Source organism: Peromyscus leucopus, chromosome 7, assembly GCF_004664715.2.
Source record: "Peromyscus leucopus breed LL Stock chromosome 7, UCI_PerLeu_2.1, whole genome shotgun sequence".
Lineage (NCBI taxonomy): Eukaryota > Metazoa > Chordata > Mammalia > Rodentia > Cricetidae > Peromyscus > Peromyscus leucopus.
Window position 1 is genome coordinate 84,050,656 of NC_051069.1, and position 21,209 is coordinate 84,071,864.

The 21,209-nt window shown below is 45.3% G+C and overlaps 1 protein-coding gene across 2 annotated transcripts in view; it reads left to right on the forward strand.

Annotated features, from left to right (window-relative positions):
- Pcolce2 (procollagen C-endopeptidase enhancer 2) overlaps positions 1–21,209 on the forward strand; it is a 59,004-nt gene that overhangs the window by 27,739 nt on the left and 10,056 nt on the right. For both annotated transcript variants that reach the window (XM_037207846.1, XM_028866002.2), the window contains exons 3-5: positions 8,361–8,616; positions 14,739–14,863; positions 18,061–18,197. In XM_037207846.1, the coding sequence (XP_037063741.1) occupies positions 8,361–8,616; positions 14,739–14,863; positions 18,061–18,197 (518 nt within the window). The remainder of the gene's footprint in view (positions 1–8,360; positions 8,617–14,738; positions 14,864–18,060; positions 18,198–21,209) is intronic.

Genomic DNA, 21,209 nt, shown 5'->3' on the forward strand with positions numbered 1-21,209 from the left:
ATTGAGTTCTCTCTTTAGGCAACTGTATGCAGCCCCTCCAAGCCTTTTTAGTCATGGGAGAGGACAGTGGATGCTCATTTGTACAGATTCTGTTTTAACTGTTCAATTGCCTTATCTCAGAAGGGAATGGTTTTTCTTTCAGTCCTCGTAAAATACCATTATAATTTTATATTCAGGATCCATCACAGATCTATCCAGATTACAGACGTATCCCTGAAAACGACATTTCAGGGTTTCCCCCTTTCTCTGGGTCACTGGATAGAAGTAGGCTCTGCCTTACAAAGGTGTGGAGGGATTAATTACACTGAGCTCACTTCAGAAGGAAGCACTGGGGCCTGGGTGAGGACATAGGCTGGAAAACGTTGCTGCAGAATCTGGTCCTCGGAGCCCCTGGGGAAGCCAGGCATGACCTCTGGGGCTGGCTGTCCAGTCAGCGTAACGTCATCCCAGAGTCCCAGGGACTGGACAGCTCCTGAAGAACAATGCCTGGGGTGACCTCTGGCTTCCACACGCTTGTGCACCTGCATATACACATGCGCCCACGTGCACGTGTACACACACTCAGAAACACACGCGCACGTGCGCGCGCGCGCACACAGAAGAAATCTTCAGTGCTGTGTGATGAAGAGGACTCTCCCAGTAAAAGGCTCCCCTGGCTTTTATTTCTGTTGTGCTTAAAAATAGCTATAACGTGGACTAATTGTTTAATGTAGGGACACTTTTTCCTTCCACAAATCTCCACCAATCGAGTTTATGTTGTTCTGGGTTAGCTCATCTTGACAACTTCTGGAGACCTGAAAGAATGTCCTAAAATGACTCTCTGAAGATGTAGAGAAATCAGCTTGCTTTAGTTTTGTGGCCTTCTGAAGTCTTCTATCAGGAAGCATAATTCACAAGAAGTTGTTTTTAAAATTCACAACCCTGTACACATGGATTGAAAGAGTGTAACAAAAGCCGGGCAGTGGTGGTGGCAAATGTCTTTAATCCCAGCACTCGGGAGACAGAAGTGTGAGACCAAAATGAGCTATCTTAGAAATGCTTTCACCCCAAAATTAAGGCCTAAGATTTCTCCTTTTGGGAATAGGCCATTAGTTACTGAAACCAGTCAGTTCAGATTCCAGAAACCAGGAAGTGTAAAAATACAGAGTCACAAGGTAGTCAGGAGGTAATGGCTGCCGGACTATGGAATGTCCTCTCCCTGGCCCCCTAGGCAACTGCTTGACCATAGAATGTCCCAACCCTAGTTTCCATAGTGACTGTGTAATCACCAGATGCCCCCATCTGAGGGCAGCCAATGAAAAATGGTGGTGGGCAACTACTTCCTTAGAAGGAAAACTGAATTGTGATTTCTGGAATTCCTAGAAGTGAGCCAATCAGAATTGTACCCGTACTAGCACCCCTAAATGATGTAACCTTGTGACTTTTCCCTTTAAAAACTGAGCTTGCAGACAGGTGGGCGCTTCCTCCAGCCTCCACTGCGTTGGATGTATTGGACGAAGTCCCTGCCTAGGCTTGTATTGCATTTGGATATCCACGATTAAACCTTGCTTTTGCATTCCGGCATGCTCGTCTTTGGTGGTCTCTCTGGGGGCCACGATCTGGGCACAACAGAAGCAGGCGGATCTCTGTGAGTCCGAGGCCAGCCTGGGCTACAGAGTGAGATCCAGGACAGCCAAAGCTGTTACACAGAGAAACCCTGTCTCAGGGGAAAAAAAGAGAGAGAGAGAGAGAAGAAAGAGTGTGGCCAAGGAGGCCCCGTGGGACAGGTGTATCAACCTAGCCTTAGGTGCCACCTCTCTTCTCAGTGAGGTACAGCCTGCTCCAGAGAGCTATTGCCAGGCTCTGGGTCAAATGGATTTTTGGAGTTCAAGTCTTTCTTTTCTTTTGGCTGCGACTGTCCTTCCCTGGTGTTTAATGAACACGCGTTGATTTGCAAAATAGATAATCAAACAGCACAGAAAAGCCTAAAACTATTCTCACCTTGATCAAAATAAAGAAAGCAAAGATAGGAATGTGTCCCTCATCAGCACCCCCACCGTGCCGACTTTCTCAGCTGTTCCCCGGCTCCCCCCCCCCCCCCGCTGTGTTTCAGTTATGCAGTTCCCTGGCTCCCCCCCCCTGCTGTGTTTCAGTTATGCAGACAGGTCTCAGAGGGGAACTGTCTGGCTGTGTACTGTGAGGCTGCTGAGCCCAAGGCAAAGATCACATGAGATGAGTGGTGACTGGTTGTCTGCCCTGGGAGAGGAATACTGGGCTCTGGCGGGGAAAGAGGAGTGGCAATTCCCCCTAGATATGGCCTGAGGGGGTGTGGGAGGCAGGTTCCTAGAGAAGATGTGTTTGGCCCAACTTTGGAATCGGGGTGAGAGTCAATGGTGGGAGATGAAGAAAAAATGTATTCCGGGAAGGGAAAATGCTCCTGGGATAGAGAAGAGGGAGGGATCCATTTCTTTTCTCAGGTCAAGACATAGCTGCCTCTTACCACTGCTGCCCTCCAGGTAAAGGAGTCAGGGTAATGGTGGTGGCGTTTTAGAGCCTAAGCTTAGATCCGTTGCTGTGTTCTGTAGTGCGGATCTTGACCCTGCCCTGCAAATGCATGGGTTGAAGCGTCGGTGCTCGGCCTAGGGTGTCTTTAGAACCGTGGTTCTCAGCCTGTGGGTTGCAACACCATCTGGGTCACCTAACACCATCCTGCATATCAGACATTTACATTATGATTCTTAACAGTAACAAAATTACAGTTATGAAGTAGCATTGAAAATAATCTTATGGTCGGGGGTCAGCACAACATGAGGAACTGTATTAAAGGGCCGCAGCATTAGCAAGGTTGAGAACCACTGCATTAGGATATGGTGGTACCTGTAGAAAGTGGGGCCCTTTGGGAGGAAATTAGACCAATGGGGTCCTGGTGGCCAGTGTTAGGTCAACTTGACACGAGCCCGAGTCATTTGGGAAAGGGGAGGAGCCTCAGCTGGGAAAATGCCCCAACTCGATTGGCCTGTGGAGTGTGTGTGTGTGTGTGTGTGTGTGTGTGTGTGTGTGTGTTTAATTAATGATTGATGTGGGAGGGCCCAGCCCATTGTGAGTAGTGCCACTCCTTGGCAGGTGGTCCTAGAGTTTATAAGAAAGCCAATGGAGCAAGCCAAGAAGAGCACAGCCTCCTACCTCCATCCCTGCCTCCAGGTTCCTGCTTTGAGCTCCTGCCCTGACTTCCCTGGACGACAGACTACGAATGTAAGAGGAAATAAACCTTTTCCTCCACAGCTTGTTTTGGTCGTGATGTTTTATCAGAGTAATGGAAATCCTAGCTGAAGCGGGCCTTTCTTTAACGGGGAAATCAAGGTCTTGGCCCCTTCACGTCTCTTTCTTTCCGTTCCTAGCTGCCCTGAACCCATCTTGGCGCTCCCACGCGTTCCTGACCCTGGTATGCGACTTCATCCCAGGCTCAGAAGATGTGCGAGCATCTGCCCAAATAAACGCTGTCTTCTCTTACAATAAGTCCCTGCATCTCGGGCATGCTGTCACCGTGAGAGAAAGCTGACAAGCGCCATGTGCCCCAGTTACTCTGCATTGGCTCATTTCAGTGATGAATCCGAATGGTCCACGCCCCCTCTAAAATAAGTTGCCGGTAATGGAATGCTGCTGGCCAAGTACACTCTACATAGCTGTCATCCGGCAAAGCTGTTTCTCCCTTGGCTATTTTCAGAACCCGCTTCGTCTGGGAGGCACACCAAGCTGTTGGCTTATGAAGAACGTATAGACACCTAAAACAACCAAGATGACCTCGGTGCTGGGGAAGGACAACTGATGTGTGCCACGACCCGGGTCACTAACAAAGATCTAAGTTTCCCTGACAAGCAGCCCCCCAAACTCCAGTGGTTAACACAGCACGATGAGGGGCTGTCCTGGGCAGCGGTCCTCAGTGGTCCTCCCTGCTCTGCCATCTCCTAGGACCTCCTGCTTCCTCTACTGAATCCTTTCTTTTTTTCTTTTTTTTTTTTTTTTTGGTTTTTTCGAGACAGGGTTTCTCTGTGTAGCTTTGCGCCTTTCCTGGAGCTCACTTGGTAGCCCAGGCTGGCCTCGAACTCACAGAGATTCGCCTGGCTCTGCCTCCCGAGTGCTGGGATTAAAGGCGTGCGCCACCACGCCCGGCTCTGAATCCTTTCTTTAAAGTCCAAACAGAGCTGCAAGGAATATTTGATATGTCACTTCTACTGACATCCAACTGGCCCAGACCTCTTCAAGTGGCCTCATTCTACCTGCGAAGGAAGCTGGGAAATGTGGACTTCCTGTGTGTCGAGAGAGAGGGGAAATGAGTTTAAGAAGCCTCTCCACAGTCGCCACCACAGTCAAGTTATGGGAAACACTGTGGAGGGTCCTCTTTCCCTCTCCCAGCCTGTCGGCCATCAGTCGGAGAGGGGAAAGAGGCTGAAAGGGCAGCAGAAAGCTTTGTACATGGCCCATGAGCAGGAATGGAGACAGCCTCCCAGAAGACAGATGTCAATGAATCAACTCAATTCTATTCCAGAGTATAGGAACGTACAGGATTGGGGAGCCTGGGGACAAACTGTAATTTGCATTAAGTGGCACGCTCCTATCACAAGGCTTAGTCTGTGGCAGTAGGGTCCTATAGTAGAGCTCCTAGCACAAGTCTTCTCAGCAGGGATCTGTGCCAAGGTCAAGCTAATGATGAATCAGGCATCTGGTTTAGAGACAGCTTTTAGATTAGGTCAGTCCTGTGGGTCCAGGGACATTCTCCAGATAAGGACAGGTAGAGAGCAGGAAGCCTTGCTGGGGAGGGAGGGAGTTTCCATATTGCCGAGCTTAGAGAAAGCTGCCAGGCTATGGCAGACTGTAACCTCCAACCAGCCAGCAATGTAAACCTGCCACAGTCTTGCTAAGTGGCCTTAGACACATTATATTATAACTGTTGTGATGTCTCTTCCTATTCCTAAGGTTAATAATGTTTGCTCTGTACCTTTCAGTGAGTTTACATTTTTCTATAATTGTGTGCACGAAGAGTAGGAATCACAGCCTGCCACTTTTTTTTTTTTTTTTAAGATTACCAGGATGTAGTCATTTGCTCCACGGACATTTTCCAGGCACCGTGCTGGCTGGCTATAGGTAAATTCTGCTCCCTGTACCATGCCTGCTGGTGGTAAGATGGGTGCCAAATAATCTACAAAGAAGTAATATAGCCGTGCGACGCACATGGTCAGTATGTGGAGCCTGAAGGGCTCAGGTGGGCCTCTGTGAAGAAGTAATCCTTGAGCTGAGACCTAAGATAAGGTGAATCAGACACAGAGTATCGGGAAAGTGCTGCCAAGCCGCGGCCCCTGAGGTGGGAGCCATCTTTAGAGTGTTCCTCAGTGAAGTGGCTGCATCATGGCCAAATGTGTGAGAAGATACATGAGATGGCCAAGGGCTGTGTTGTGCAGAGTCGTGACCTCTCTACCTCAGTTTCCACCAGCCTTGGTCAATACGCCATCAGCTTCATGGAATCACCAGGGATGGTTGTAGGAGATAACACATACAGTGTTTAGAAAATGTACATGACACCTGGAGATCGAGTTTATTGTGTTTCCAAAGGCAGTGGGAAAGTTTGGGGCGATTTCCAGTAGGGTGGTGTGACTAGCGCTCTGTAGACTCCAGGGGAGGGGCTTTCTCACTCTTAGATGTCAAAGGAGTTTAAATTTTTTGGTGAAACTCCCAGGAACAAAAGGAAATGTTCACAACATTATGTGTTATTTCTATTAAAATTGTTTTATTTTCTAAGTATGGGCAAGATTGCCCTTAAACTAGTGTTGAGATATCCACAGGCAATGTATGAACAAGCTTTTGTAAGCTTCTGATTTATTCCCATCTTGAAAACTAGCCAGATATTTATGCATACTTTTAATGTAAAATTGTCTGGACCATGTATGGGGTGCATGTGCAGGGTAACAGTGGACCACCTTTCTTCTCAGGCTTGATGTGAATGATCTGAGCGTTAGCGCATGAATTACCACGTCTGTTTGGAAAAGAGAGAGAAATCCTAGAAGCTGGAAATGATGGCTTTTTAAAAAGCCAGATATGCTGCAGAAACAGATCTTTTTCTCTCAAAGGCATAAGTGGTATGTTGGTGGAGGAGAGCTGCAGACCCGGAACAGAAGCGTTTCTACAGACGTGCCCTCCCCAGCCAAGCTGGCCGTGGGTTTGCCTTTTGCTCAGCCTTGCCTGAGAACGCAAACCACCAACTTAGCATGCACTTCCCCTGTTCGCTGGCAGGCGCCCTGGCATCAAGTGACTTGGCAAGTGTGCCTGTGACAATAAGGACATCCCAGGGGCTGTGGGTGAACTGAGGTCATTGCCATCAGCTTTGGCCCACACAGGACTCAGCTGTTGATTGGAAAAAGCACGGACGTGGGATTATTTCTCCTCCAGGCAGATAATGAATCCCCTAGCCAATATCATCTCACAAAACAACAGCGTCATCTAATTGCCACCAAAATAAGTAATTATCAAGCGTCTGCATCATATGTGAGCATTTGGAGGAGATTAGGAATAAGAAGTTTCTAAAGAGCCATGCCGTGCTCTTGTGAGAATCCTTGAACATCAAGCTGCATTTTCTCTCAGGTTCTTAGAGTTCCTGATAATTGAACAATTAATGCAAGTATTTAACAATTAGAATGCAACCAGGATGGCTGGGATATGTGGTAGAGAACTCGCCTGGTGAGCAGAAGGTCCTGGGTTCAATTCCTAGCACATTATAAACCACAGCCTGGTGGCGCATGCCTGTAGTCCCAGCATGTGGGAAGTGGAGGCAGGAGGATCAGAATTTCACATCATCCGAAGTTACATAGCAAATTCTATGCCAGCCTGGACTACCTGAGACCTTGTCTCAAAGTGGGGGTGGGGGGTGGGGGGAAAAGGAGGGGAATGCCCCCCTCTTGGGATTTTTCCACTACAGTTTCCACTGTGGGTTGTACACGGGTTTGAGAGAAAAATTAAATGACACTGCAATGACGTTATTCTACCGTAGTCAAACAAAACGAGCCCCGGGGAAACCAGGTTAATGTTAGTGTATCTCTGGCCTTCAGTTCTGAGGCCCTCTCTTAAGATGGTGTAGAGCCAATCGGCTTAAGCTTGCAGGCATGCATTCCTAACCTTGTCCTTTGTCCTGTCGTGAGTACGTCTTTACATAAGAAAATCCTGACAGTGAACTCATGTGGTTGCAGAGACCCAGCACACGATCTGAACTTTAGGGCGGAACAACTCGAATACTGGAAGTAAAAAGACACATGGCTGAGGCTGATGGCCAGCGATCCCACCAAATGCTTCTGTAGACACTTTCTCCTTCCTCCTCCCAGGACAAAGAAGGAAGCATCACAAGAATTACACAGAGAAATTTCAGTGAAGAAAATATGACAAGGGAAGAGATGACCTTTTTAATTGCTGTGTATAATGATTCAGGGTCACCTGACAAACACACTTTCCACCCAGGGAAACAAATAAAAAAGTTTTAAAACGTAGTGATTTTTTTAGAAGAGATGAATCAAAAAGTATCCAATTAACTTAATATAGATTTTGGTTCATATTTTCCCTGGCCTCAATTGAACTATCTGAAAATTAACTGTACAGTTGCTAAATAAGCCCTTAACTTTGAACTTCACAGAAGCATACTATATAGTGAGGTTGTCTTTTGTTTCATTTGCAAAAAAAGAAAAGATGTTTCAAAATGTTTCTTTGCCAAGCAACATGTCTGGGTAGCTCAGTATTTTAGAATATGTAAATATACACTAATAAAACCAGTCAGAACTGGTATTCTTTATAAACAATGACACCAGGTAATGAGATCAATCCAGTATTCTGCGGCTTTGTTGAGATAAATTCTTTTGCAGAATAGTGTCGTGCGCCTTACAGAATTGTTGAGCTGACGGTAAGGACGTGTGTTCTTATTCCGAAGCAGTGTGCTAGGAACTCTTCCTGGCTTAGTTCAGTCCTGAGAAGAAAATCACCTTGGGTCATTTACTTATTCATTTATGAGTGTGCGTTGCTGGGATCGAACCCAGTGCTTCATACAGGCTAGGCAAACACTCTGCACGGAGGCACACCCGGGCCTGTGCACTGTGCTCTGACTCTGCACTGAGGCACACCCCGGCCTGTGCACTGTGCTCAGACTCTGCACGGAGGCACACCCCGGCCTGTGCACTGTGCTCAGACTCTGCATGGAGGCACACCCCGGCCTGTGCACTGTGCTCAGACTCTGCATGGAGGCACACCCCTCCCTGCCTGGTACACTGCACTCTGCTGTCTTTAGTGCTGACCGGCCACAGATGTTGCTTCTTTGACACAATTTTTTACCTGGCTTTTTTTCTTGTCAGGTCCCCGAGGGCAAAGTGGTCGTCCTGAATTTCCGATTCATAGACCTTGAGAGCGACAACCTGTGTCGCTATGACTTCGTGGACGTGTACAACGGCCATGCCAATGGCCAGCGCATCGGGCGCTTCTGTGGTACATTCCGACCTGGATCCCTTGTAGCCAGTGGCAACAAGATGATGGTACAAATGATTTCCGATGCCAATACTGCCGGGAGTGGCTTCATGGCCACGTTCTCCGCTGCTGCACCAGACGGAAAAGGTACCGTTTCCACACAGGAGCCGTGGCAATAGTGATGGCTGGTCATGGGGATTCGTTACCTACTGTGTGTCAGGCGCTGCTCTTGGAACTTTGTTGTTTCCTCTTTCAAAGCACACTAGCAGTTCTCAAAGAGCCGGGGAATGCCAACAAGTCACCAAGAGGTCATTCTAAAAAGCCCATATATATTTTTGTAAAAAGTCAAACATAGAAATTCGTAGGGTTAAATGAGAAGCTTGGATTTTTCTTCACAGATGTACAAGCCACTACTTTACCTCATCCTCCAGAAAGGCATGACCAGTGGTTTCTGTGTGTCTCTCTCTCCGTGTTTACTTACATTCATACACTTTCACAACAACTCTTTAAAAACCTACGTGACATCACGTATCATTTCGTAACTTTCTCGTTTTACTTAACGCTGTGTCTTGGGACATTTTCGGGTCAGTTTGTAGGAGCTCTCCAGGAGGCACTTTGAAGGATGACTGAGCAGGCAGCATTTCGGAAGCCCCGGCCCGAGGGTGCTTGCTCATCAGGCCTGGGTTTGGGTGAGAGTGCCACACCACTAGATTGAGAAGTCACAAGACGGGATTGAGGGTTGACGGTGCCGCTGGAGCGGTGAGGGAGAAGTCCTAGCAGGTGTGACAGAAGCATGGAGTTCAAAATATACATAGGAAATCTACCCATGTCTTTGACGGCAAAACTACAACTTGTGTGTGTGTGTGTGTGTGTGTGATTGGGGGGGGGGTTGTTGGAGAGATGGCTCAGCAGTTAAGAGCACTGGCTGCTCTTCCAGAGGACCTGATTCAATTCCCAGCATCCACATGGCAGCTCATAGCTCTCTGTGACTCCAATTCCAAGGAACCCAACACACATATAACAAAACACCAATGCACATAAAATAAAAGAAAAAAGAAACACTACAATTTCGGGACAAGGGCCTGAGCAAGGATTAGAGCCTCTGGCCACTGCCAGGAAGACAGACTGTTTAAGTGTAGCTAAATGCCTACTAGGAGAAAAATCACTTTTCAAAGGAATATAACAGAATCTAGAGTATAATGCAGCCCATTCATGGTGCATATCTGTAGTGAAGAGAAAAAACAGTCAGTAGAAAAACCCATCATAAATCAGAGGTTGCAAGTAACAGATGAATGCTTCATTTTTCAATTGGGCTACTTATTATACTTGTGCACTGGTGATTTCTCTGTAGGGAAATAAACCAACAGGAGACCAGTGGAAGTCTGGGGGATAGACAGACAGACAGACAGGTTTGAGGGATGGCTCACTACCAGCAGCACTTTAAGCAGCTAATGTGAATTTGTTTCCTGAATCCCAGTCAGCCAGGAAGCTGAGGAAGGAAGATTTCAAGTTGCAGGGTAGCCAGGGCTACAGAACAGATTCTTTATTGGGGGGGGGGGCACTGGAAGTGTGGCCCAGTGGTAGACTTGCTTAACATGTACAAAGTCCTGGGTTCAATTTCCAGTGTTGAAGGATTTAAAAGGAATGTTTGTAGAATAAATATAAACAAGAAACAGAAAATATTTTAAAAAAAAGTAACAAGATGGTGATTTTAGAGCTAGAAAATACAGAATTTGATATAACCTACCCAATTACAATCTTATAAGTAGTGTGGAGATTACAGAAACAATTCCCCATAAATAAAAGTTACCGGTCTGAAACACCAGCACAGAAAAGATCGAAAAGGGAGACCAAAGAACCAGAGAAATAGTATCAAATTGCCTAATGTATACGTAAGTTTTATCTCTAAAACAGTGATAACAGGACAGAAACAAACACGTAAAGAAAAACGACTTTAGCTGCACTGGGATTTAACAAAGTACATGAATTGATGCAGCCAAGAAGATAATAAACTCCAAATAGGATATATTTAAAAAGGACTACAAAAATAAAAAAAAGTAGCCGGGTGGTGGTGGCACACGCCTTTAATCCCAGCACTTGGGAGGCAGAGCCAGGTGGATCTCTGTGATCTACAGAGCCAGCTCCAGGACAGGCACCAAAACTACACAGAGAAACCCTGACTCGAAAAATCAAAAAAATAAATAAGTAAATAAAAATAAAAAAGCGTTGTCCATTATAATTGCAGAACTCAAAGGATGAGATTCCTAACGCCAAGCAGATGGACTGAAGGAAGAACTAGGCGCTGGGCTTGGCCTTCTGTTGTGAGATGCAGAGGAAGCAGAGGGCAGTGCCATGAGTCCTTAAGTGCTGGGATGAGGATGCAAGCATCCTCTACAGCCAGCTTTGCAGCATGGCAGCGAGGGAAGGCACTCCCAACAGTGCCATGAATGTCTCCGAGACATTTCTATCTGTGCCACGGGAAGTGCTGAAGGCAGCAGAACCTCATGTGGAGGGAAACCATAGCAGGGGCTGACCTGAAGGCAGTGAAGGACGCCCCCTGGGAGTGGTTAGTGTTTGCCTTTTGATTTCTGTTCATGACTAAAACATGAGCGCTGTATGATGGAAGATACAATGTCTTGTATTTGACAACAAAGGATGGCTAGATACAACCTCAGACACACACACATACACGCTCACATATACACATATGCACACACACACACACACACACACACACACACACACACGAAAATGTTCAGAATTATCTCTGTGTAGGTTGTGATGAGTTCAGTGTGTCAATATCCATTAAAACCTGGAGATCTATGACTGACAGACAAAAGATTTAAATAGACTACTGAAATTCCCCACTTAAAGAAAGCTTGAAGGAAGAACACATGCAATAAAAGGTGAGAACAAATTGAAAAAAAAAATAGTAATGGGCACACTGAAACCAAGACATCCATAAATACACTAGCTGTAAGGGATTTAACACCCAAATAGAAGAAAGTTCTTGTTATGATTGATTAAAAGCAAGTCCCAGACACGTTGTCTATCAAAAACCACTTGAAATACAAAGACCAAATAGACCAAAAGTAAAAAGATGAAAAAAAAAACCATACCATGTGAACTTCATTAAAATGGAAACAGATACATATTCAATTACACCATTACAGATATGAACAGGCAATCCACACTGCTAGAGGAAATAACCACAGCTGTCAGTTTATACTTAGAATACATAGAAATAACACCCAACAATAGAAGAACTTCAATAAATGCGAACTGAGTGAGACACTTGTACAAGCATTTCACAGAGGCTGCTATGAATGGCCAGTATCCTTAATCATCAGAAAAATGCAAATTAAGGCAGTGAGGGGCTGGGAGATGGCTCAGTGATTAAAAGCACTGGCTGGTCTTCTAGAGGACCAGGATCTGTAACTCTAGCCCCAGGAAAGCTGATACCTTCCTCTGGCCTCTGTGAGCACTGCACACACATGGTGCACTGATAATACATTCAGGCAAACACTGAATGGACATATAAACATATGTTATACACGTAAAATAAAAATAAAATCTTAATTTTTTTTCAACGATCACAGTGAGATAGTTGCCACTACTTCCCCATTATGTTGGCTAAAAATCTGATAACATGATGTGGTACAAGAATGGGGAGTAACCATTGATCTCGCTCCTCAAGAGGTATAAAATGATAATAAACTCTTCGGTGCTAGAAGTTCCGGTGGTGTCGATTGTTTAATGAAGTTAACACCTGTATCTGTTCTGGCCCATCAATGCATTCTTAGGTATTAATGCAAGAAAAATGAAAATATACATCAACAAAAAAGATATGCAAAAAAAACCCATGACATCCTCACTAACAATATCCTAAACTGAAAACAACCCGTGAGGTCACAAGCCAAGGTCATCTGGAAAGAGGGAATCTCAACGGAGAAAATGCCTCCCTCTATAGGCAAGTCTGTGAGGAAGTTTTTGATTAATGATTGATGTGGAAGGGCGGAGCCCACTATGGGCGGTACCATCCCTGGGCTAGTGGTCCTAGATTATATAAGAAAGCAGGCTGAGCAAACCTTGGGGAGAAAGCCTGTAGGCAGGACTCCCCCATGACCTCTTCTTCAGTTCCTGCTCTGACTTCCTTTCATCATAGACTGCGATTAGAACATGTAAGCCAAAAAAATCCCAGAGTTCCCTCACCCCCCCCCAAGTTGCTTATCACAGCAATACATATCAAAGAAAGACGTGACCCTAAATAAACATCAGGAGAAGAATGAGCACACAAATTGCAGAGTCTGCATACAGTAGGATACTACCCAGAAATCTAAAGTACAACCACTGACGACAGCCACATGGAGACGACACCTCTCAGACATCACAATAAGCAACAGAAGACCAGAAGGATGCCCCTGCATGACTCAATTTATACAAAGCTCTGCAATAAAACTGTGGTGAAAGGTTTTTCAGAAGAGAGGCATGATGGGAGGTTTGTGAGAGATGGATTCTCTGTTATCTCAGGAGTGTGGCTCACACCGGTGCAATCCCTTTGCCAGTCACGTAAAGCTTAAGATTTGTGAATTTACCTCCCCAAACCTGTGAAATGAAAACAAGAATAAAACAGTGAAGCAGGTGTTGGGGGATTGGGTAGCGACAGAGAAAACAGGAAACATATAACTGTTGACAATGGGTGGTGGAGACACAGAGAACCTTATAGTCTGTTCACTTTAAATGCTTGAGATTTTCGCTCATCGTTTAGAAATTATTCTAAACTCAATTCTTATAGTGTGACTTCTTTAATTTAAATGTTTGTTTCAAGAGTCTTCCATGTCAAAGAAAGGTTTTGGGACTGGAGAGATGGCTCAGAGGTTAAGAGCATTGGCTGCTCTTCCAGAGGTCCTGAGTTCAATTCCCAGCACCCACATGGTGGCTCACAACCATCTGTAATGAGATCTGGTGCAGATCTGGTGCCCTCTGCATGTATGCCTGTAGGCAGAACACTGCACACATAATAAATAAATATTATAAAAAGAAAGGTTTTGTTCCTTTAGTCTCAACTCAGTTATTTGTAAGTTAATTTGAAGTGAATTTAAATTTGTAACTTTATATCCAATTAGACTGCTCAAACTATTTCCTTGACTTAACAATATATACACAGTACATGCCTCTAGTGTCTACATTAAGAGTCATTAAATGTTAACTGTGGTTGATTTTAGGGTGGGACTGGGGTAATTTTTTCACTTGTATGCTTCCCTGTACTGCTGGAAGTTTATAAACACACTTTTTTTTGTGGGTATGGGGGTGCACCGTCAGATGACCCTCTCTGTGTGTGCAAGACAGACATCAGCCTCAGGTATTGCTCCCCAGGAGCCTCCACCTTGGTTCTGAGGTAGCTCTCAGACTGGCACCTGGAGCTTGCCGGCTGGCAGGCTAGTGAGCCGAAAGGATCTATGTTCCTCCACCCACCTCCCCGGTGCTGGGATTATGAGCACATGCTACCATGCCTGGCATTTTTACCTGGCTTCTGGGATTCAAACTCAGGTCCTCATCAGTACTTTACCAACTGGGTTCAACTAAGTGTTACTAGATGTTATATAGTGGATATGTATATGTATGTGTGTGTGTGTGTGTGTGTGTGTATATATATATATATATATATATATATATATATATAGAGAGAGAGAGAGAGAGAGAGAGAGAGAGAGAGAGAGAGAACACTAGATATTAGTAATGAAAACTGTCTATAATAGCTAACTTGAATTTTGTCTATGGGACTTTAATAAATAACCAATGAACCAATGCCTTGAGAATTCTTAGAAACAGATTCATTGCACTGTCTGCAATTCGGAATGAGTGGCATTTTTGTTCAAAAAGAGGGGAGAATGGACACAGAAACGCCGTGGTTCTGAGTCCACACCTTCCCTCTCTTGAGTGGTATGTCAGACATGACCCAGTACTCTGTGAACTGGCTGTGGGAACAACAGCACGAGGAGGTGGAGGCAGAGGACCAAAGCCGGACTCAGCTACATAGTGCACTCAAGGCTAGCCTGAGATGTAAGACCATCTCAAAAACAAACAAATTAGATGTGTAGAGCAGATTGTGTGATCATTTCTCTAAAGAGGAAGCTGAGCAGCACCTACCACTGCTTTGATGTGCTGAGATATCCCTAAAGTTCTCACTCCTGACCCCTGGGTGATTGTACTACTCTGACCTATGTTAGGGTATGAACTTGTATGCTTTTCATGTTTAATGACTTCAGGAGACAGGTACTGTGGAGGACGCCTTGAAAAACCTTCCGGCTCTTTTAAAACCCCCAACTGGCCAGATCGAGATTACCCCGTCGGAGTTACTTGTGTGTGGCACATCGTCGCCCCGAAGAACCAGGTGAGGCTCCGGAGAATGTGATGAAAGTGAGTATGTGTGAATCGCTCACAGTGTGAGCCGTGCCTCTGGGAAAGCCCAGGTGGACACCAGGACTTCTTCTTAGGAAGACCCAGGCTAAAGCTGCCCTTGGTACTCTTTGACTTGCAAAGATAGAGATTTGATTTCCCATTATGTAATTATAACTTTCAAAAATAGTTTTGAAAATACAAATTATAAGCAAATTCCGCATAGGACTGTGTAGGCCTGGGGCAGATGCAAAGAGCTTGAGGCTGCAAGCATCAGCGCCTCAGACACAGGCACGTCCCAGCATCCCCTCTGCTCATGTGGTCCGTCCACCTCGTCCAGGGCACGCCTCATTCCTGCAAAGCCAGCAAGCCGCTCCAGAGCCTTCGAGGAACCCCTTATCTCCGGTGATAGAGGGTCAGCTTTTGAGTGTTGGGGTTGTTTGAAACAAAAATGTGTGCCCATTCCTCATCTGTTCCTCTAGAGCGGTGGTCCTCGACCTTCCTGATGCCGCAGCCCTTTAATACAGTTCCTCGTGGCGTGCTGACCTCCAACCATCAAATTATTTCATTGCTACTTCATAACTGTAAATTTTGCTACTGTTAAGAAAAGTAATGTTAATATCTGATATGGGTCGTGACCCACAGTTGAGAACCACTGCTCTAAAACAATCAGCTGAAATCCAGTTTTCCACTATTTATTAATATATGGTTATAAGAAATTTTGCCCTTTCTAGGAACCACTGCATATCAATTATAGGAGAGAATTTGATTCAGGAATGGATGGATTTTGCTAAAGGAAATCTTAAAAAAATAAATTTGTAAAATTATTCTTGTTTCAAACACTACTGACTTTAGTCTAAACACTCTCTGAACATCACAGTACTGCTTTTTTAAATTATTTGATTGATTTATTTTTTATTTTCTGTGTATGAGTATTTTGTCTGCATGCATGTCTATGCATCACGTGTGTGCCTGGTGCCTGGGGAGGCCAGAAGTGGGAATCTGCTTCCCTGGGAATGGGAGTTACAGATCACTGTGAAGGGCCAGTTGGGTGCTGGGAGAGAGGTTTCCGGTCCTCTGGAAAAGCAGTCAGTGCTCTTACCCGCTGAGCCGTCTCTACAGCCCCACGATACCTGCCACAGGTTTGTTTTTAACATCAATTATGATCCAGGGAAAAACACCCTGCAAGTCACTGAGGTGAACACACACATATACGCAAATGCAGACATCCACACTGAACCCAGTCTTCATTTAAAGACCAGAAATGTAGCCTTTTGTTTAATAGTGAAAAACTACATGTCTGTTGAAGGGATTACAGTTTATAGTAATATTTAAAAGTACATTTTTGAAATACTTAAAACCATTATGTAACTCTTGAAATTGTGTTGTCCGTGACATTAATATAGCTGACTAAATAAGGTCAATGTTATTAGCTTCCAAATTTCTGTCCCGCAGCATCTTCTCTCGTGGTCTTCCCCCCATTATCGGGAGTTTCGGGTTTGGTTTGTTTCGCTTAGTTGAATTTGTCACCAGCGCTGGGGTATTTGGAACCCTGGGGCATTCTGTCCAAAGAGGAAAAACAGCCGGAAGATTGGATCCTGAGGAATTTCTGTGCAAGTCTACGGAATGCTTTTCAAAAGCGCGGCCTCTGGATTCTGTCGCAGCCCTCCCCGTTCTCCTCCCAGTTCCTTTTAATCTCCTCTCCAAAAGCTTTTTAATTTTCAGGGCAAGAAAGTTCAGCCAATTTTTAAATGGAAAATATTTTATTAGTTGCTGATGAAAATTCAGTGGCTCCCCAAAGGAAATTTTTAAACATAGTTGAAAGCAATTTTTAGCATGAGCAAGGCAGAACACCCCTCCCCCCGCCCGCCTCCCCCCTCCCACCATAGACGCTGGCTTCTTAAAGGCAGGTAAAAATCTACATGTACAGCACTTATGAGCCAATCAAAATTGACCTCTATGTCCAACTGTGATACAGCTGTAGTACCTTTGCTCAGATTAATATGCAAGCATCTTCTTGAGCTGGGAATGAATACCCTTCATCTAGAGGGAATTAATTTCCATAATCCTCCATGAATTAACAGACAGCGTCCCTGGCTACCTAATTGCCCAGCAAGACTGGACAGCAGCTGAGTGCCACGGGTGTTAATGACCCAGAGAGGATTTTTTTTTTTTTTTTTTTTTTTTTTTTTTGGTTTTTCGAGACAGGGTTTCTCTGTGTAGCTTTGCGCCTTTCCTGGAACTCACTTGGTAGCCCAGGCTGGCCTCGAACTCACAGAGATCCACCTGCCTCTGCCTCCCAAGTGCTGGGATTAAAGGCGTGCGCCACCACCGCCTGGCAAGGGAGATTTTTTTTTAGATTCACATACTGAAAATGTTCCTAACAAAACTGCTTGTAAGGGGGACAATGGTGGCTTATAAAATTAAAAGTGCTGTTCACATGAATGATTTAGGACACTGTTCTTAGTGCTAGAGCAAAAAGAAAAACTTTTTGTATGATGCTTCTATGAAACCTTCAAAACTCAACCATATCCCACGTGACTGTGCTTGGCATGTTACTCGGTATGTGTACCCCTCTTTAGCAACTCTAGTCTGTTCCCACGTCCCCGAAACTTTCAGGGGACTCCTGAAATTGACTCCTTTACATGTGATTAGAATGTTTGTCTTCTCTCAAAAGGAGAAACCTACGCATCTTGTCACCATGCACACCATGTACATATACCACACGCAGATGTAATATAATATGGGGTACATCTTAGCTATTACTTTTGATTTTTGTTAATTCTTTTCCCAGAAAAGAATGGATTTGGTATACAGATCCCTTTATCACCCCAGCACACACCCAGTTATCCAGATAGAACCCCCCTTTTTATTCTTTTTCTGTCTAGCTTTATTGAGGTATGGTTGGCAAATAAAAATTGTATATACCTACAGTATATAGAGTGATGCTTTGGTGATGCATATATTATGAAATATTACAATTAAACTAATTAGCACATCCTTCACTTAGCGTAGTCAACACTTGTGGTTGTGCACACGGACAACGTGTAAAATCTAGGTTCTTTGCAGCGTTCAAGTGTGCATGATGATTATTTATAGTTGCTGTAAGAGATCTCCAGCACCAATTACAAGGGGATCTCCACTTGAGGCGATTCGGGTTACTGACATTTCCATGCGGTGCTCTTCCTGAAGCTTATAGAGTTAAAGTTTGAGAAGTTTGATGTGGAGCGCGACAACTACTGCCGATACGACTACGTGGCGGTGTTTAACGGTGGCGAAGTCAACGACGCCAAAAGAATTGGAAAGTACTGTGGGGACAGTCCACCCGCGTAAGTCGTGCCTGCGTGTGTCACTAATATTTCAATGACTCTAAACCTCCGTCCCACTAATCTCCCTACTTGCCTTTATGTTCTGGAAAACTTTATGCTCTTGTTTGTTGGCAGTTCTGGGTCCCATAACCGTGGAGCCCTGTCCACCAGCAGCGGCAAAGACCAGGCATCCCAACACGGAGTCCAGCAGCCACATGGGCATACAGAGGCAGGGCTGGTGGTCCCCAGGGGCAGTGCTTCACCTGCGTCACAGACCGGCTGAAGGGAACTCAAGCATCGGGAGGAGTGGGAACTCCCGAGAAAAAAAGGAAAAGCCAGGGGCTTATTTCCCTAGGAGGATCTGTGTAGCATTGAAACACCTGTTCCTCGGGTGTTTATCAGAACTCTGGAAAAAAAAAAAAAACCATATTGGCTTATGTTAGGGGCTAGACTGGACTGGCGACTGCCCATCGGCCCTGATGATGGGATGTGGGCATTTTGCCCCTCATCTGGCCAGAGTCATGCCAAGCAAGGCCAGCTACAGACTGGGGTGAGGGTCTGGCAGGAGTAGTCTGGGAACTGGCACTTGACATGGCCGCCCCCACCCCTACATGTATGTGGTTTATGTTCCAGACACTGGGATGTGAAATGCCTTGTTTGCTGTCCCAGAGTGTACCTCGCTGAAGGGGAACTTGAACTATTCTGGGCTCCCCGTAATTCTGCTGGCTGATGTTTTTGCCTTTTTTTTTCTGCTTCCTCTTTAGAGGGGTAGATAAGGAACTGCGATCCTAATAAAGCCACTGGCCTGGGTCATCAGCCCCTGCAGCACCCCGACCCCAGCTTTTGACTCTTCCCTTTTGCCATCCCTTCATTCTCTTTTGTCCCCAGTCTCCCCTCAAGACTGTCCAGAACCCCACACAGCTGATCAGGGTCAGACTTCTTTCCCGCCTCATAGGAAAACAAAAGAAAAAACAAACAAAAACCTACGGCTCAACCATCTTGAATGATTTCTGTGACTTTTTCTGTTCCCGGCATCCATTTTGGATGCAAAGAATGTATTTTCTCTATTTGCTGGACACAGTGTCTCTGCCCACTAGCTCAACCATGCTAACTTGGTAGTAGCGGGGGAAGCCAGGCCTCAAGCACATCTCCATCAGCTAAAACATCTGGATTTGTCATTAGCTTTCAGCTTCTCAGCCCATGTCTGGGGGAGATCTCGTCTCCCTTCCTCATTATTCATCACATCAGCTTGTGGATGCAGCACTCGGTCCTCAGGGTACTGTGATCCTGTTGCATTTCCACAAAGCACCACAACAAAAATCTACTTCTGTTACTAACATACTCTTCCTTGAAAAAAAAAAATCAGTTTCTGATCCAACGTCTCCCAGCTAGTTCAAAGAAAAGTCAAGGCATGGTCACCAGAATGACGTGTACCTGTGTAGAAGGCCAGCCTGACTGGATTTCCATTGTTTCCTGTAGGGAGGGCTTGTTGCAATTTATCATTTAAACAAGATTAGTGGGTTTTGTTTGTAATTGTAGGTGAGAATCATGTACAGGAAAGTTTTAAAAATTTATTTCATGTTTTTCTTTTCTTTCTCTTTCTGCTGTTTGTTTGTTTGTTTTGTTTTTTGAGACAGGGTTTCTCTGTGTAGCCCTGGCTGTCCTGGAACTCACTCTGTAGACCAGGCTGGCCTCAAACTCACAGAGATCCTCCTGCCTCTGCTGCCTGAGGCTGGAATTAAAGGTGTGCGCCACCACCGCCCGACTTATTTCATTTTTTTCATAAGGAAGTTAAAATATTTCTGTTAAAAGCTTGAATCTCTGAAGCATCATTTACATGCCCTAGCTGCTTTGGGGACGGGAAGTACAGATGTAGGTCATGAGGCTCATTCTGTTGGTCCTACTCTCCCTTCAAAAGGTTATTGTCAAGACAGAGGCAGTCCACGATTTCTCCACCTGGTCCGTTCCAGTATGGATCTGCCTGCTCACAGTAGATGGTACAGAAGTGAGCTGCTCATGATGGACTGTCCAGGCTCAAATGCTTTGACTAGAGGGATGCCCCTGAAAAGAACTTTCATCAGATCACTGACTGATTCAATCAAATAACTTGTTTAATCTTTTGCTACTTAGGAATTAGTTCTTAAATAAAATTAGCCCAACAGCATTGCCACCATTGTTTAGGAAATAATAGCAACTTCAGTGAAAACTGACACTTGGTACAATTATTCCCTAAGATTCAGAGGGCCTTCGAGACTTAGCATCATCTCTAACCTGCTGTTTCAGCTCACCAACAAGTTCCTAGTGCAGGAGCTCTTCATGGTGTCATGCTACCAATCGGTGGTCACCTGCTCTCTTTCTTATCAGCATTTCCCCGACAGGGATTAGAAACGGAAATGTCGCCTTTGCAGGCAGGCTTTAGCCCTCCCTTTAAAAAACAAAATGTGTCTCTCTGAGCCCTCTGTCTTTAGAGCTGTCCCTCAGATTCGCCACTACCAGTAGCTGGTGTGAGTCACAGACTTAGTTTAGACTCACAAGTCAGGCATAGCCTTGGGGACCTGTGGGAAGAGCCATAACACCAGTGCTCACACTGGTCCCAGTATCTTTCACTGTTTCTAGAGTCACTGGGCCCTAGGTTCAAATCCTGGTTCCCACATGCTGACCGCAGGACCTTGGGAAGGTCACTGAATTCTAGGTTCAGTTGCCCATTCTACACAAAGAGGATGATAACAGATGGGGCCCTTGTGAGGGTGGGGTGTTGGGACTTTCATTTTTTTCAAGTGTTTTGCATTTTAGGTTTATAGCAAGTTGCTAATCTATTGTCAAAAACAAATATGAAAGCTAGAAGGCTTTTTTTGGTTTTTCGAGACAGGGTTTCTCTGTGTAGCTTTGCACCTTTCCTGGGACTCACTTGATAGCCCAGGCTGGCCTCGAACTCACAGAGATCTGCCTGGCTCTGCCTCCCGAGTGCTGGGATTAAAGGCGTGCGCCACCACCGCCCGGCCTGAAAGCTGGAAGTTTTAGCCAGGCCTGGTG